Source organism: Protopterus annectens, chromosome 3.part0 (genome assembly GCF_019279795.1).
Source record: "Protopterus annectens isolate FY-2018-M chromosome 3.part0, PAN1.0, whole genome shotgun sequence".
NCBI classification, from domain to species: domain Eukaryota; kingdom Metazoa; phylum Chordata; order Ceratodontiformes; family Protopteridae; genus Protopterus; species Protopterus annectens.
Genome location: NC_056731.1, coordinates 366600243 through 366619217, shown reverse-complemented (window position 1 = coordinate 366619217; position 18975 = coordinate 366600243). Strand labels below are relative to the sequence as shown.

At 40.2% G+C, this 18975-nt stretch overlaps 1 protein-coding gene across 1 annotated transcript in view; it reads left to right on the top strand.

Moving 5' to 3' along the window:
* The window catches only part of PSMA2 (proteasome 20S subunit alpha 2), a 278647-nt gene that overhangs the window by 46998 nt on the left and 212674 nt on the right, over positions 1-18975 (top strand). Inside the window, exons 2-3 of the mRNA XM_044064813.1 lie at positions 6691-6767; positions 8818-8950. Of these exons, the coding sequence (XP_043920748.1) occupies positions 6691-6767; positions 8818-8950 (210 nt within the window). The remainder of the gene's footprint in view (positions 1-6690; positions 6768-8817; positions 8951-18975) is intronic.

Below are 18975 nucleotides of genomic sequence, written 5' to 3'. Positions count from 1 at the left end.
TATAAGTTGATATATTGTGGAAAAACAGGTGGAAATTGTGTATCTTGTTTCTACTGCACTACCTGCAAATTAAACCAAAAAGCTTTTATTACACACCGATTAAAGCACACTGTGATAGCACACCAACTCTGAAGTAAAGGTAAAATCCTTACAAAAATAATGGCCACACTGCTGTTTCATTTTAGCAGTGCCTTTTGCTTTCACGCATTGCCCTACCCCCCAAAATAACCACATCATATACAGTTATTGTATCCCACTGGGAAGGTAAAAACAGGAGGACCACAGTAACATAACTCAGCTTTTTCTGCTAGACACAGGTACTTGTTCTCAGCTGAGTCTCAACAATCCATATTGGTTAGTCACGTCAGTGTTTTTATGTATTTCTAGCTCCAGCTTCTGTCTGTATCCCAAACACACCTCAGAGTTGCATTAAAATGGCTGTCATCTAGGCCCCAAATCTCAGCTGAGTCTCAACAATCCATATTGGGTAGTCATGTCAGTGTTTTTATGTATTTGTAGCTTAGGCTGCTGTCTGTATCCCAAAATACATTAAAAATGGCTGTCATCTAGGCCCCAAATGCAGTCAAGTTGATTTTTAGAATAATAAAAAAGTTGGTATGTCCAAAATACAGCTCACAGGTTCACATTAAAAAAAAAAAAAAAAAAAAAAAATCCAGTCCCCATTCCCACCCACCCCTGCATCATTAACCATCTGTACTCCATCCCTTCTTCACTACTACTTCCTGTAAACATCACCTAATCAGATCCAATCCCTACTAACACCACTCACTGCATACCGTACTATACCCCCACCTATCCGCCCACACTCCCTAACCGTATCCCCCCATTCAAACTAAACCCACATAACTTCCCTCATATACACTCCCATTTAGCACCTTACCCCTCAACATGTCCCTCCCCTCTGATCATCCTTCTGCTAACCTCGCCTCCTATCACACTCAGCTAAGCCTACATCCTTGCACCCCTGCCTCCTCTCAACAAACTACAAACACCAATTGCCACTACTCTCCCATATCACCTGCACTCTTGTCTTGCACTGAATACACACTCCCCAAGATCAAACTGCCTGCAGCTGTCTCCCCACAGAACAAAATCAAACAAAAATTTCTTCCACTCTCCTCCTACTCTATAAACATCCACAGCATCCTTAACAAGACATCTGAATGTTACTCTTGGATAGCCCAACACTCCCCCAACGTAATAACTGTCTCAGAAATATGGCTTAAACCACATAACACTGAGACTGAATTTCTCCCCTTTTGGATACAACATCCCCTATCTTGATAGAATTCATAAAGAAAGGGGAGGTGGTGTCATCATGTAACCAAGACCTCCTAACCTTTTCCCCCAGCCGAACTCCTTAGTGATGACCTGTAAACTCAATCATAAAACAATAACTATAGCTGCCATCTACATACCCCCTGGAGAAAACCTATCCATTCTAGAGCAAATTGTTCACTGGGTGTCTGACAATATACCGAACAAAAATAGTAGATGATGTCGTCAACTGGCTTCCCCCATGTCTAACACCTCTACTACCAGCATCCATCTATATGGTTACACCCAGCTTGTGTCCTCTCCCACTTTTCTTCATAAACCCACTAATATCTACTCTATCCTTGACTGGATTGTGGTCTCCCACCCTAATCTCTATCGCCACCCTGAATCCCTTCCAGACTCCCATCAGTGACCACTCCCCTATACGCATCCTAAAGTACTCCCCGCACCTCTCTCGACCTCACAAACTTAATGAATGCCGAAAACTAGCCAACTTTAACCGTGATACTTTCAGTAATTCTCTCCATAATTGACTGGTCCTGCCTTTTATCCCTCCCTCTTGATGAAGCTGTTCAAGTCAACTCCATCTTTCTAAATGCATTTAACTCCCTTGCTTCTCTCAGAACAGTCGGAGTCAAATCATGTAGTTCTCCTTGGTTCACTAACTCTACCCTGGTCTCTCTTCCTCAAGACATTCTGCCTGGAAACTCTAAATTAAGACTAAATCTCTCACATGCCTCTAAAAATATAGAGAACTCTGAAACCTAACAAAAAAACAGATTAACGCTAATAAATAGAACTTCTGTCACACCCCACTAACTACAGAATTGAGAAACCCCCTAAAATTCTGCAGTACTATTAACTAAATTTTTCCACCCCCTGGTTATCCCTCCACTCCCAACCCCTGCCCTGACTCACCCCAAGAAACTTCATCCATCTTCAAGTCATACTTTGATGCCATCAACAAACTTATGCAAACTACTAACCCCTCACCACCCTCCTTGTACAAAATAGCCCATTCTCACTAAAACCCTTCACAGGTATATCAAAAGGCTACTTCTCAAACTCAAACCATGCTTCCCCTCAGCTGATAACTTACCACCTCTCTTCCTAAAGGCAGCTGGTACCTCCATTGCATACCCAGTCTACATCCTCATAAACTGCTCAATTACAGAATCCGCCGTCCTAACTCTTTGGAAAAAATTCCATACCATACCAGTGCACAAAGGTGGAAATTCAGTATTACACTGTAATTATTGACCCATTGCCATACTCTCTCCCCTCTAAAATCCTTGACTGTGTTCATAAATAAATCATGGCCTATCTCACTCAACCTGATCACCCCTACCCAGCATGGCTTTTGCCCCAACCACAGCACTTCTACTCCACTAATTTCCTTTATAAGCTCCATCACCCTTGCCCAAGAAAATTAATAAACTAGTGTCCTGCCTCTTCTTAGATCTCTCCAAATCCTTTTACACTGTCTCTTACTCCCATCTTCCTCCAAACTGTTGCAACCCAGTATCTCCCCCTAGCTATAACAACTACATCACAGATAGACAGCAATATGTCAAATGTCTCTCTGTCCATCTCCCCATTAACATTTTAAGCCCCTTTCTCTTTAACATCTTTACTAACCAACTTCACTCTTCCTGTCCTCTGTAATCCCTCATACAGTACGCAGATGACTCCATAATCCTCTCCCATTGCTGACAACCAACCCATACTTAACAACTACTTCTCCTCCTCCCTAAATCCCTCTACCGTATTAAATCCTCGTTCACCATCTCTTCCCTTAACAACACCACTATAACACCCAATCCCACACCAAACTCCGTGGAGCAATCCTAGACGACAATCTTAAATTTGACCTCCATGTACATCACTGTATCAAGAAAACCCACCAAAAGTTTGGCTTTCTGTACAGAAATAAGATTCCTCACACCCAACTCCAGTCTCCTGCCTTAACCTATCCTCTCTTGTCTCCCACTACAAACCCCCACAATCCCTCAAAAGCTCTGATCAATGTCTCTTACAGATTCAAAGGCCTAGAAAATCTATTAGAATCTTTATAGCTACCATCCCACTCTGTCATGAAACAAGCTCCCTCTGACTCTCGTAAACATTTCCCATGTCCATGAATTCAAGAACACTCTTATATATTACCTAAACAGCACCTGGTCTTGGCTGTGCAATCACCCCACATGAACCCTTGCCTCTCCCACATTATTTTATTTCTTCTCCTTACTCTTTTATCCTGTTCCTCCCTTCCCCTCTGTATCTCTGTTACACTAACCACCTAACAAATGAATTAACAGAAACCTACTTCTAATCGCTCTCTTCACTTTCACCTTCTGGTAATTTGATGCATATATCCCACCTGCAACTGCCTCATACTTACCATCCTCAGATACACTTGCTGCAAAACATAAGCATTTGAAAAGCACAGTTCTCCACGGAGGACTATCCTTATGGCATTTTCTTTTTGCTAGCTTATTGCCGCTACCTGCCTTAAGATAAATATCTTATACTAAATGCATTTCTTACTAATCTTTTAACTTGTACCTAAAAGCTGCTCATTTGCTGTTTATGTTTGGTCCTTTACTACAGTCCTTTAATTTTTATTGTATGTTAAGTCAATTTCTGTAATTTTTGTTTAATTGTGCTATGGAGCTTTTCTCCCCAGGCCTCCGCTGAAAAAGGGCACTAGCCCGGTCAGACTCTCCTGGTTAATAAATGTCAAATAAGTAAAGAAATTTAAAAGAAATAACTCATATCTCCCAACTACCCTTAAGGAACATCCTTGATTTTGCTCAGAATTTTGCTCTGTTCCTCTTAATCCCCCCCCCCCCCCCCAAATACTGGTGGTTTGGGGGAGAAAAGATAATGGATTACACTTAATGAATGACATTTAGAGTTCTAGACTTCAGAAAAAAATGCATCTCTTCACACTACAGAAAATGCATGTTCATTTTAGTTTACAGAAGTAAGACACTGATCCCAATGGAACATTTACAAGTATAGCCTGGATGACTGTGATCACATAAGAAGTGAACAAAGCCATTTTTACAGATGCAAGAATATGCTGGAAACATGTACAGTAAAGTCCCAGTTATTTGGGACTAAAGCAACCGGCGTTTGATTGGCTCGTATGGCAGCATAAAAGCCCGCAGTTCTGCATTGAGTAGAAGTGGCTCCACTTTGCAATTTTTTTGATTGGTTCGTATGCTGACAAACGAGATACGAGCCAATCAAAAATCCCAGTCGGGAGCCTCTTCTATTCAATGTAGAACAGCCTGCTGTTCCGCATTGAACAGAAGAGGCATTGCTTTGCCATTTTGATTGGCTCCAATCTAAAATCGCAAAGGATATCTCAAGCAACCAGAATATGCACTTAAGCGGCATCTACAAATCCCCACGGGTGCCGGTTAAGTGAGACCTTACTGTATATGCATTTTTTTACAGATGCACAAATATGTTAAAACATTTAGACTAAGATGCTGAAATGCAGTTTATAGCGGCAAAATATATAATGAAAATGGTAATCTAAAGTGCTAATATTTTAACTGTCCCTAAATATTTCTGGCTTTGTCCCTAGTTCTGGAGGTAAGCGGTTGAGAGCTATCTGGCAACGATATCTTGGCCTACAGTTTCCTCATCTCTGCCTCTACTGCCTAGGTTTTAGTATCGTACCTCTCATCTGTCCAGAATTTCAGAGAATATCCATATTTTTGCGTCTTATTTTTTGGTCGATTTCTTGTAAATTTGTGATTTATCTGGCTAATGATTGCGGAGTGAGGTACCTAAATAATTATCCACTTTTTTTTTTCTTTGAGAAAGAATAAGCTTTTTATTATATTCATTCAGTTTCTCTTATACATTCCAACACTGTTCGTATTCAGTGCTTATCAAGTTCATTTCTGGTGGTTGACTCTCTTAATTAAGCTCCTGACATTTCGGTGTCTTTTTATATCTTAGGAATCAACCCAAATAATAACGGGCATTTGAATTTGATTTCATATCCTTCCAAACATTACACAATAATGCAAAAGATCACCAGTCCACTTCCCTGCTTTTTAAAGTAAAAAATGTAGTTCAGCCTGCAACTTATCTGCCTATACAGAGTCTAGGGACTAACATAAGTTGCAGGATTCTTTTAAGTACTACTTGCCTTTAGGCTGTCCTGTCCTCCAAAAAGCAAAATAAGGAAAATGTACATGTTAAAGCTGTTCTCGTCCAGGCTCCAAGCAAAAGTAGCACATGGATCCCATCCACCCCACAACGTTGAGCTAAGGGTCCTTGCTCTATTCCATGCCCTCCTCCTGGCTAACAGAAACTTCTGGCAACCTTCAGAACTCCAGAGAAAAACACAGATCCTTTATACTCCTCCAAAAGCTATCTGCCATTATATTCTCCTTACAAACTGCCCAAAAAGCAAGAATTTCCAGCAGGAGACTGGCAGTTTAAATTGCCTTCTAGCTTGCGCTACGTACTGCACTCACTGGCTTCTTCGCCAAACAGTGTTTAATGTGCAGACTGGACCTACTGGAGAGCAGTCAGAGCTTGCATACAAAGTCTGAAGTTCAGCTTAAAAAAAAAAAAAAAAAAAAAAAAAAAAAAAATATCTTAGTGGCAATGCTCCCACCTCTAAAACTTCAGTCCTTCACAAGTGTTGTCTGTCACGGACCAGTTATAACAGCTAGCTCTCACAGCTTGCAGATGTGGTCTGAAAAAGGTGTGTGTGTGTGTGTGTGGGGGGGGGGGGGTCAGCTTGGCTGATTCTTGGCTGTTTGCCTTGCCAGAGCTGAGCTTCCTCTCAAGCTTTGCTGGAGCACACACTGGCTCACCCACCTATAATATCACACTATTTGTAATTGTCTTTTCTCATAAAATAAACTCAGCACTCAGGGCGGCCATTAGTGTAAACAAAATTGTGATTAAAAACGAAGATGCTTGAGTAGATGACTAAATACTAAGTAAAGGTAGTCCAGCAGATGGACTATCTTTGCTGCGGTCAGTGACTGACACTAAGTACAGTTTTGACTGTTGTAGTGCTTTGGTTGCTAGAACATAACTGTAATCCCTTGGTTGAAGCCATTAAGTCGTGCTGGTTAACATTCATTTTTATGGTGCTAGTACATGAAATATTTTGTATCAGCAGTTTGTTCAGATGTACGTGTTGCTGTTGGAGTGTGTGCAGCTCTGCTTAAAGGAATGTTTGGCTTCATCAGTGACATTTGCACATGTTTCATTGTATTAAGGTAGTTGCTGAAACTTTAAAAAATCAGGAGTTTGGTATGAAAGGAAATGTGTATTTATGTAGTGCTTTTTAGAATGTGCATTCCAGTAAATGTTTTTTTTTTTTTTTTTTTTTTTTTTTCTGTTTTTCAGCCCATCAGGAAAGCTGGTTCAGATTGAATATGCCCTAGCAGCTGTAGCAGCAGGAGCCCCGTCTGTAGGGATCAAAGGTACAGCATCATAACTGCAACATTTAAAAGTGATCTTTTAATTTATATTCTTCAAGTGAAGTAGTGTCCTATAAAAGCAGTGTATGTACGGTTCCTTTGTAAATTCTTAAGAGCACTGTTGTGATCTTCAGAAGAGTAAGATTGAAACTATAATTATGCGCACCTAAAGCTGTGGTTATGGTACCTTTTCTGAGGTACAGTGATGTCAGTTATTCTACGTAGCATTTGGTGTTGGGGATACAGCTTTACTAGATTTTTTTGGCACTTCCTTTGTTTTTTCTTGTTTTGAGGGTTTTTAAGTTCAGGTTTTGCACTTCTGCTAGGGAACTGTTTCTATGTTTACATGTCTGCTCACTACGTTTTGATCGTGTGTGCTTCAGGATTTAAGGAGTCTTATGAAGCAGTTACTAGCACTCGAATCTTAGAGTATGTTATGATCACATGTTCACGGTAGTAAGTCATATCGCTACAAAAATTGCTATACAAGTGTGACTGCATCTCTGGTTAGAGAGATCAGCATTGCATGTCCCTTCTTGTTTTAATTTTCAAATTCTCTTATCTTGGTATGCTGGGTGCATGTGTTCATTTGCTGTCAGTACCCTTCTAAAGGAGAATTATGCTTGCTATGGCTTATCTGCTCAGACCAGAATAAGAAGAGTTGTATTCTATTGGAACAAATCACTGGATTGTTTTACTTACCGATTCATACAAAAGTCATGCTTATGCTGAAATTTGCCAAGTATGGAAAATTTTCATTGTAAATGTTGGGCAGTTAGCACAGAGGATTAAGACTCTGCTGTATTAATGAGCTTTTTCCTGTACCAAAAAAGTATGGGATTTAACTCCTCTCTACTTTTCATTTGCCTGTTGTGTGACTCTCAAGCTACTTAACTAGGCAGCACTCCTGGGTTGCCCCTGAAAAGAAACATGTGGATCTAGTGGGCTTACCAGTTAACAAGTATATGAAATAAAATAAATGCATTACAAAATGTGATGGTGGACATGTCTTTAATTGCCATGCTGTGCAGTTTTATTGGTTTCACTATCTTTCCTGTCCGTCTTTCTTCGGTGATTTTTATCCCCTTTGTGAGTAGTAGTAACTGTGTAACCTTTTTTATGGAGTATAAAACTTTCTTCTGCCATTTGTGGCCCACACAACATTGCATATATAAAATTTCTCAGTTTGGACATTTCTGTTTACAGATAAAATTTTTACAGTGCAAGGCCAAAGGTTTGCCCTTTATCCTTCAAGCACTTGCAGCTAAATAAAGAAAGTTTTTTGCTTTGATTCCCTGATGTGATGTGGAAGTGTATTCTGTGTGGTATAATAGTGAAGCCATGTTTATTCAGAACTTAAAATAGTATTTATTTTTTTATTTATTGTGGTCTGAAGTAATCCAAGAAGCTTATTAGAATTGCATATTGTATCCACATTGGTGCTACCTTCCCCACAAAGTTGTCTACTTTTTATTTATGTTTTTTATCCTTGGTTGTTCGGGTTAATCCAACTAGGCTAGTGACCCCCCCCTTTTCAGGGGAAACCTGAGGTGGTGTTTGTACTACTTGGGGAAATTTGGCCAGGGCAACGGAACTTCCCCCTGCTGTCTTTGGTAGGTGATGTGGCATCGTTTTAACATCCACCTGAACTACTAGTAACTCAGCCAGGTAGAGCAGTAGAATTGAAAGGCTATGAAGCATAGTAACAAATGTAGTAAAAGATGAGTTTCACACATGCTTACAACTTTTCTCACTCAACGGGTCTGTTTTTGTGGTCTGAGTAATGTGTAGCATCATTTGAAAATCTAGTTTTCCTTTGTCATTAGTCTTTGTATTGTAAAATTGTTGACATTTTGTCATATGGAGATTGCATTGTAAAGCACAGCATTTAATTACAAGTAGTGGTGTTTCTAATGTTAGTGTGGTTCTTCAAAATAAAGCAAAAAGTGTGCAGAAAAATCATCTGTTAAAGGTTCTGGTCAGTGTGCATGGTGTTTTGGTATCTGAGAATGGTGTTCTTTTCTTGGGATAACCTGCACTTTTTCTCTTCCAGCTTCAAATGGAGTTGTTTTGGCTACAGAGAAAAAACAGAAGTCCATACTTTATGATGAACAAAGTGTACATAAGGTGGAGCCCATAACCAAGCATGTCGGTATGGTTTACAGTGGAATGGGACCAGATTATAGGTATTTTACTGAATATCTTAGTTGTCCAGAAGCATGGACATGCATGGAATAACACTGATTCATTACGATTTGCATTGTTCATCATTTGTAGTATGTGGATTGTAGATTGGTTGACAGGTACTGTGAGTGGACCACACTATAACACTTTGTAGCAAATTTTTAGTTAAAAAGGCTTTGCTGGTCTGGCACAAATGTTACAAATGAAGTAGTTCATTGTTTGGTTTACTAGTTGTTTAAACTTCCACTGTAATTGTCAGATGTAAGATTGGGATTCCTAGCTTCTTTCACTTTAGGACTTAGCTTGGCAGTAGAACATTTCAGACTACTTGTCCTTTCCCTTTTTACCCTCAGTTCTGTGAGAACAAGGACTCTTCACCAGATCTTCATGATCCCATGCTAAGGCAAAGCAAGAAAGCCAACAGAAAGAAGCATCATGACGACAAGCTACTTGAACACAGGTTACCATCCTACCATCCTTGTGTGTCAGGGCAGTTGGTTGGAGGAGGATGTGGTGATGGCGATGATGAAGCTGGGCTGCCAATACAGATCTGTTTTTCTATGGTAAAATATGGTTCTAGAAAGAAATTGTAGGTTTAAGAAGATAAAAGAAATTTAGATGATAAATCCACCAAAAAGTTATGCATAGAATACAGCTTCTGTGGGACCTGACAATATTCCTGGCTGTGTTCTACATGAGCTAGAGTGAACTGGCACCTCACTTGTGTGCCCCGTTGAATTGCAGTCTCACCTCAGGCTTTGTCCCTACCAAATGGCACACTGCTACAGTCATCCCTATCAGCAAAGGAGGAGCGACTACACTACAGACCCTGGGAACTTTCGCCCTATTAGCCTGATGAGTCTGATATGCAAAGCTATGGAATGCATCATTATGGACCTTATAAGTAAGGATATAGGGAATCTCCAAACTCTGGATCCTACACAGTTTAGTTTTATGAAGGGTAGATCATGCCTGCTCAACTTGGTCGACTTCTTTGAGTCAGACACCAGAGCTGTGGATGAAGGCAGGGTGGTTCATACAGCCTACCGTGATCTGGCCAAGGCCTTTGATACCATTCCCCACTCAGGAATCATAGAAAAACTCAGTAAGCTATCCCTATATCACTAGGTGGGTTGCAAACTGGTTCACAGATGGAGTCAGCTGCTTTCACACCATGGGTTCTAAGTCAGACTGCAGACCTGTCACGAGTGGGGGTCCCACAGGGTTCAGTCCTGGGTCCTCTCCTATTTGGTATCTACTTCTCTGAAGTCCAGGCCAACATGAAGGGACTCTGGCTGACAAAGTTCGCAGACATTTGCAAGTTGGGAGCTATTATTAATTCCCCAAGTAATGTTCACATCCTACAGAAAGGCCTCACTGAGACCAACGACTGGTGTCAGAACCATGGCTTTAAGCTCAATGTCAAAAAATGTGTCGTCACCCCCCCCCCCCCTTGGGAAAAACCTGGTTCCCTTGAATTACCACATCGATGGTAGTCCACTGAACACAGAAGGTGTTATAAGAGATCTGGGAACACAGGTTGACAGCAACCTCTCTTTCCTTTTGACCACCACATTGTCACTGTGGTCAGAAAGTCCTGTGTGGCACATCTCATTACTAAGGGTTTTGCATCCAGGAAGAAAAGAAGTCATTGTCTCCCTCTTCTCTTCCCTCATTAGGCCACTCATAGACTACAATGCCCCATTTGGCATATACCTCACTAGACACCTGAAGCAACTGGAGAGGCCACAAAAGTACCTCACAAAGAGGATCATAGGCCTTAACCACTTGTCGTATATGGACAGACTCAAAAAACTCCAACTATTCTCTGTCTCATATCATCTACTTATAGGCGATCTCTGCTTGAATTTCAAAGCCATGTCTGACACAGCTCTGTTAGAAATACTATATCTCAAGAAATCCCAATCCGTCCGCACCACACACTCTAGGGACCTCAACCTCATTACCACAATCAACAGAACATGCTGGAGGGACAAGTTCATAACCCAGAGACTGCCCATGCTATGGAATAGACTTCCCATACATGTCAAGCAGAGCACCTCACTGGCCCTCTTCAAGAGAAATCTTGATGAGTGGATGGAAAACAGAAAATTCACCCCGTGGATCACTCTAGTAGCTCTACTTGATAGAGGCACTGGGAACTAAGGTTGGGTGGCACAGTGCCAGGTTATCCTATGGGCTTGGCTTGTAAAGGCTCCAGGGCCATTAGCCCAGTACACACCTATGAACCTATATAGAGACAGTCATAAGACTGAACTTATGCTGTTATAGACAGAACAGGCTAGAGATTTGCATACAGTTGTAATTTGCCTACAATTAATGTTTTACTGTTGCAGATTGCCAATTTGGAATGGAGTGACACATTTGATGCCTAGATAAAAGGTTATAGATCGATTTCAAAACATACCCCTGAAAGTGTAGACCTATTAAATAGTGTACCTAATTTTGAAATATTTACCATTATGAATCTTGACCAGGGATCTGCTACCAAGACAGAAATGCATCCAAAGTCTACTAAGCATTGTTTTGTAGTACTTTCTCAGATGTAGCTCTTCATGTGTTTGTGCAAACCAGTGCTGTGTTAAGTAGTGATTTACAGACAAGACAACTGTGTGAAGGGCAGCAGAAGACAAGTATTTATAGTAAGGTAAAATAGTTATTACAGTAAGTCTGTCACTTCAGAGATTTCATACAGTGGAAATGCAGAATCCTTGTAAGACTTGTACAGAGGAGATGAATAAATTCAAAAGGTGCCTAAAAGGGTCGTGATTAGACTCGGTCCATACCCAACCGTACTTGTAGAAATAAAAGGTGGATGTCACCAGTTATCCATTTCAACTAGTATATAGTGAAGTTTTTGGAAAGCAGGATAAAACTGTTCCCTGAAAAATAACTGGATTGACCATAAAGCGACTAATACAGGAAAGCAGTCACCTGGACTGAATGAAAAATTTAAATATGTAAGGAGATTTCAACTGGCTCTCTCAAAATGTCAAACAGATGTATGAAAGACAAGGAACCAAGTGATTTAAAACCCATAGGAAGGAGTCGTGAGAAGATGTGCAGAAGTACTATCACAGTGCAGTAAGACTGAGTGTAATCAAAGTGGTGAGAAGTGCTAAGAGCAATTACTCTTCTAGAATGAGGTATGCAAAGAACATACCTAAAATTTCCCGTTTGGGGGACGGTGGCTGCAGAAAAGATGTTACTTGCCTAGTAATGAAAGCTCTGGGAACAGTGTATATTAGCAGGGGATTAAAAATATAGCAATGTATAAATATATAGATATTGATATAAATGGATAGATAGAGAGAGGTGTGGTGCACGCACTTGCATATTGTGTAGTGTGTGTATATAATTTAGACACACGCACAGTGTTCGAACATATATTTATGCTAGAAAGCTGTGCCACCTAACAAGTAAGGTAGTCCTTTTGGGCCTAGCTGGAAACGGCACAACATTTAGAGGAATATCCACTTGACTTTCTCTTAGAATGTCCTACGAGGAGGGGAACGAGTGAAGTGATCCAATTTAAAGTAGTGAGACTAGTCAAAACTAAGGAGGGCCATCTCTCTAAATAGGGGTTGGCTCTCTCATGCAATGGGTAAAGGCTGTGCCGTAGAGAGACTCAACATTTGACTGTCAAGATCTTGCATCACAGACAGAAGAGTAAGTTGGTACACATAGTAAGACCAGCTTTATTTGTTGGTGCTTGTCTGTTACAGGAAGTATACATTAACCACCCTCTGCAAGGATCCATTTTTGAACAAGAGAATCGGGAATGGGGAGTACATAATACATATCAGTTTTCTTTTCTGACACACTACCCAGAGTATTCAAAGTCTTGAGTGTTCCTGTAGGGCAAAGTTGTTGTTAGTATTTTTAAGGAACAGACCCACAAACGCAATTCAATTCAAATCTGTCATTGTAACAAGTATGTAACTTTCATGTCTTTGCTGTGAAATATTTCTTTATGAAAATAAAGTTCACGAAAAGGTTGGTTTTGGGGTAGAAATTCATTGCAGTTTGATTTCTCATAGTACAATGAAAATGACTGGGGAGAAGCTCTGATGAGCATTTTGATGCAGAATGTTGCATAAAAAATGGTTCTTGATGCTTTTTTTTTTTTTTTTTTTTTTTTCCCTCTCCATGTGGTGACTCTTTTCCAAACTCATCTAAGTAGTTTTCTAAATGATTACTTCCTTATTTGCTTACTTGTTTTGTTTATTGTAACTAAATGTGTGTGCGCCCATTTTCAGGCATAGTGTAATGGAACATAGTTAATAAAATTGTTACCAGCAGATGCAGTTGGTGGTAATTGATGGTCATATGCAGTGACAGAGCAATTCAGCAGTAAGTCCTCAGTGCAAATAATGATATTGCACTTGTAAAGAAATAAAAAGAAATGCAGTTTAACAAGCCAGTAAGAACAGCACAATATTAAATATGGCCCCAAAACTCTCCAAGCTACTAAGAATTTTATCTTCTGGCTTCATTTGCATGACTTTTTTTTGCTCATCATTTTTTGACTATTCAGGGGAGACTGGCGGTGGTATATGTACTACTAAGGGAAATTTGGCCAGGGAAATGGGGAACTGCCCCTTCTCGTCATTGTTGCGAGTGGGATCCATTTTGCATGAGCACTTCTGTTTCCTTTCCAGGTGAGAGGTGGCCCAAAGAAACAGGGAGACAATGGAGCGGTGAAAGAAATGGAGAGCGAGAATACTGAGACCAGAGAATGTGTGCAGGATTCTGAGGAGATGATTTAAAGAAACCTGATGTAGATGAATCTGCAGATGATGGATATATAATTATAACTTTCCAGTTGTTGCAGGGTAATTTTCTTAAAAAAATGGTGATGCAGAGTGGGCCAGAAAATTGAGACATTTTCTTGGGGGGGGGGGGGGGGGGGTTGCATTATGAAGAAAATACACAAGGAAAATGCAGAGACCATCCTGAAAAGTTGTGAGATTTTAAAGGATTCAAACGCAGAGAAAGTAAAAGAAGACAAGAAGTAGCAGAAAAGAAAAAGGCAGAAGAAAATGTAAGTCATAAGGATGTAAAGTAGCCAAAGAAATGGACAAGATATGAAGTGTGGGGCAATTTAGTAGCTCTTTGGGTGTAAAAAGCACAGTGAGGTAAGAGCATTTATTAACAGACACATTTTATGACAGATTTTACACCTTTTCAGTGGAAAATGTTCTTGGAGAATATGAAAAAAGACAAACTCATGGAATCTTTGTATAATAAAAGCATATAACAAGGAAAACAAGAACATTCGTATTAAGTTGTGAACAGAGGTGGAGTGAGACTTTGAAAGGACACAAACTTTATGTAAAAGAAGTACTGGACATTGCAAAGGTTTGTAATAAAAGGAGTTTGTGGACTGGATAATGGGGCTGTAGTATTGTTAAAAACAGAGAAAAAAAATTTGTACATATAACAAGCATGAGAAATGTGGAGGGGAATACGGGGTTTCATACAATACTGGGGACTGTGTGTGTGTCTGTGTTAAAAAAAAAAAAAAAAAAAAAAAAAAAAAAAAAAAAGGCAACTGTAAGAAGAAGAAAATGTATATTGTGGGGAAATGGGCCATGATGCAAAAATGTGAATTGAAATGTTATAAATGTAACATAATTGGGACATTTTATTGGACTGATTTGTGAAAATAAGAGTAAGGAAAAAAGAAATGAGCAAAGAAGAAATTTTAGACGTAGCAGAAATAGAAGAAAAATTGGATGAGGAAAAATAATGGAGGGCATAGATGAAGGTTTTAAAATAAATGATGACACAAATTGGGTGATAGACTTGGTAAAAGAGAGAGAAATATTTAAAGGGACAAGTGCAGACAAAGGAAATGGATGAAAAGAATATACCCAGCTAATGGTTGAAGGTTGTAGACTCGCTCACATCACTTATTATAGCCCAAGAGCCAAGAAATTCCAGAACCTAATATGTAAACTTTTACAACTCACCCTTAGAATACAGGTCCACTCCCTTATAGATGTTGATATACACCCAAACCCTGGTTCAAACTCGAGCACAACCACAAAGCCTGACACACCAACTCCTACTAACACACACTTGCTTACCAGGCCCCCTAACTCTCTCCTGATAGCTCAATTTAATGTTCGGAGCATAAGTAATAAAATTGCTCACCTACATGCCCTTATTGGATGCACATGCATTTGACATCCTTTGTCTCACTGAAACATTGCTCAAGCCATCAATACAAGACAATGTAGTTATTCCCCCTGGGTATAATATCCTGAGACTCAATCGTAATGCTAAGAAGGGTGGAGAAGTAGCTATACTATACAAATATGGATTACAAGTTATCTCAATAAACTCCAAACCTTCACTATCTAGTAATGCAGAAATTCTTATTTCCAAGATTCAGCTCAATAAATGTAAATCCATATATATCATCTGTGTCTACCTTCCCCCAGGCAGTAATACTAGCACATTAGAAGCCATCCTCAGTTGGCTCTCAACCAACTACCCACAAGAAACCATAGTACTCGGTGACTTTAATCTAAACTGGATGTTCTGTTCATCTGAACAGCCTTCCACTCATATTAACATATATGGTTTTACTCAAACCATCACATCCCCTACCACAACCAACTAACTTAATAACAAGGAGAGCACCCTAGACTGGATTCTCACTAATAGTCACCAACAAACTTACAAAACAGGCACCCTCCCTGTAGATATAAGTGATCACTCACTCACCTTTTTAATTAGGTATAAGACTGATATTCCAAACCCAACCATTTATAGGACAATAAGAACTAACAAAAACTTTAACCCTGATAGCTTCCAAACAGAATTTACAGCTTGTGACTGGTCACCGCTGAAACACCTCCCATTAGATGATGCAGTCAAATACTTTAATTCAGAATTCTTAGCCACTCTAGGTTGCCATGTCTCAACATGCACAATTAGAACTAGGACTAAACCAGCCCCATGGCTCTCCAAAACTACCAATCCTCCAAAGAAATAAACTCTGGGCCAGCTGGCGTGCAACAAATTGCCCTATAGAATAATTAAAGTTCAGACAGCTAAGAAATGAAACAGAAAAGCCATATTGGCTGATAAAAGAAACTGTTACTGTCAACTTCAACAAACCCACCAAAATAATCCTCAGAAATTCTGGTCAGGCATCAATAACCTCTTACACCCAGGTCGCTCAAGCACACCTACTCCCTCGGGCTCTGATCACAACAATCCCAACCAAATGGCCAACTCTTTTTAACAGAGACCATTCAATCCCTTGCTAATTAGCTACCCCCATGGCACCATATCCTCTACTACTGCTTTTTCCAGCAGCCCCCATCTATTTCATTTTCAACCTGTTCCCACATCCCTTGTCTGTACCCTTATTCAGAAACTTAAACCCACCACACTCTCTGCAGACCTACTACCTGCAGAATGTTGTCTCTTTCGGCTTTTCCTGGTTAGGGGTCGCCACGGTGGAACTCTGGTTCGCTACTGATTTGGTAGTTGATTTTTACATGCAGAGTTACCAGCCCTGACGCACAACCTTCAACGAAGGTACGCCCATTCATGCATGTCTCCACGCAGAAGACACTCTAGCTGAGAATCGAACTGGACAGCGTCTTACTGTGAGGCGACAACGCTACCGCAGCACTACCTGCAGAATACCTGCACAAAAACGGCAAAAGCCATAGCCTACCTCATATCCATCCTCATTAATCTAACTATTTCTGAAGGAACCATCCCATCAGTATGGAAAGTTTCACATATCCCCCTGCATAAAGGTGGTAATTCCAGAGAGATATCTAACTACAGGCCCATAGCCATATTATCCCCTTTGGCAAAAATAATGGAGAAATGCATTCATAAGCAACTTTTAAGCTACCTACTAGAAAACTTAATAGCCAGCTGCCAACATGGCTTCAGACCATTTCATAACACCACTTCTGCTCTCATATCCTTTACCAACTGCATTAATAGAAATCAAAATAACGACACTCTGTCTTCAGCCCTCTTTATTGATCTGTCAAAAGCCTTTGACATGGTTAACCACCACCTCCTCATAAACATGCTTAAAAACCTGTCATTGGATGCACTTGCTGTACAGTGGTTCCAGTCCTATTTAAATAGGCAACAGACTGTACTATTGGAAAATAACTTGTCTTCCCACCTCCCAGTTTCCCTTGGTGTCCCTCAAGGCTCCATATTGGGCCCCCTCCTCTTCTCTATCTTTACAAACTACCTTCATTCTGTAATTCCTTAAGCTACCTGTATCCAATATGCAGACGATTCCACACTTATATGTTCAGCCACTTCCCAATCTGACTTCAGTCCCCAACTCAAAACACCTCTAGCATAGTTGAAAAATGGCTTCTACACAGATATCTCATCTTGAACCCAAAAAAAAAAAAAAATGCTACTGTTCACACCCACCCGTAGGGCCACCCCACTGAACTTTACTGTAACATCTAGCAACGGAACTATCATATTTCCTGATCCTACCACAAAACTACTGTGTACTAATTGATAACCTCACCTTTGAGCCTCATATTTAATAACACCATAAAAACAATTAGGTTCCCTCTACAGGATCAAACCCTTTCTGACTCCACTAGCCAGGACCACTACTGCCCGTACCCACCTTATCTCACCCCTACTGTATGCCTCCCCTGTCTATACTAAACTATGTAAAAGCAATCTGAACAAGCGGACTATCTCCTACAACAATATTGCCAGGTTTGCAACTGGGTCAACCTATAGAACCCATCATTGTAACAGTCTTAATCAACTAGGCTGGTTAGAATTGCCAAATCTAATACTATGAACCAACTAATAGTAGCCCATATATCAACCTGCAAATGCACCAATACTCACTAGCTAATCACCCCTATAATAGTCTCAAAACCCTACGCTCATCTAACTACCGTTACAAATGGCTAAAAGCAATAATTCGGCTGGTGACTCATTCTTCTCTAATACAATGGGTAAAACCTGGAACACCCTCCCTATTCGCCTAACTTCCCTATCCTCAGCTAACCTATTTAAAAGCAGACTAAAACCCTACCTTAAATCACACTGGTAATGCCCCTGTGTTAACCCAGACTAACTACTTAACCTGTCCCTAGACATAATCTTACCTGTATAAGCTTGTTTCTTTTCTATTAACAATTGTGTGTGTGTGTGTGACTTTACAGTTTGATAGTGTCATTGTACCTATTTTTGTATGAATATCCATAGCTGTTGCGCACTACGATTTTCCTTGTTAATAAGCTAAATCCAATGAAATGATTGCCAAAACTTTATAATGTACCAATGTCTTCGTAAATATTCATCTGTATGTGAAGATGTTATGTGATCCTATCTCGCCTACATTCTGACTGATGGGTTCGGAGCCGATCCCTCAGCTCCGACTCGGCACGCTTATGCCAAAGAGCGAAGTCTCTTATTGGCTGAGCTTACTATATCCCCGGATGCACCACTACCAGTCCCCCAGATCTCGTTTGCCGCTAACAAGCGAAGACGTGGTCTCGAGCTTGGCTGAGTGCGTTTTACAACGTGCAATAGCGGACTGTGATTGATTGGGTCCTTGGCGTCTTTTTGTCTTCGAGCTTGGCTGAGCTAAGTAGTGTTTTTCACTTACTTTCCTGTCAGGAATTTCTTTAAAATTCAACAAAAAGCTGTTTTAACAGCTATCTAGTGGTTTTTGTGTATGAATGAGTATTTTTCCTTGGTAAAATATTGTGTAGTGACTGTGTTTTTGTCAGACTAGAGGTCCCATCGGAGTTGAAGGGCCTTCCCCTGTCAGTTCGTTGTTTGGCTAATTCCCTATTATTTTTAGGGGTCTTGGATCCGTTACTTCTTTTTTGGTATTGTGTTTAGTCCTTGTTAAAAAAGAAAAGAAAAGAAGAAGAAGAGAGAGGAAAGAAAATTCTTCAGTGTTAGTCAGTGTGTTTTTTGTGTTTCTTCTTGGCTAGTTCACTGTATTTGGATTGCCATAATGTCACAG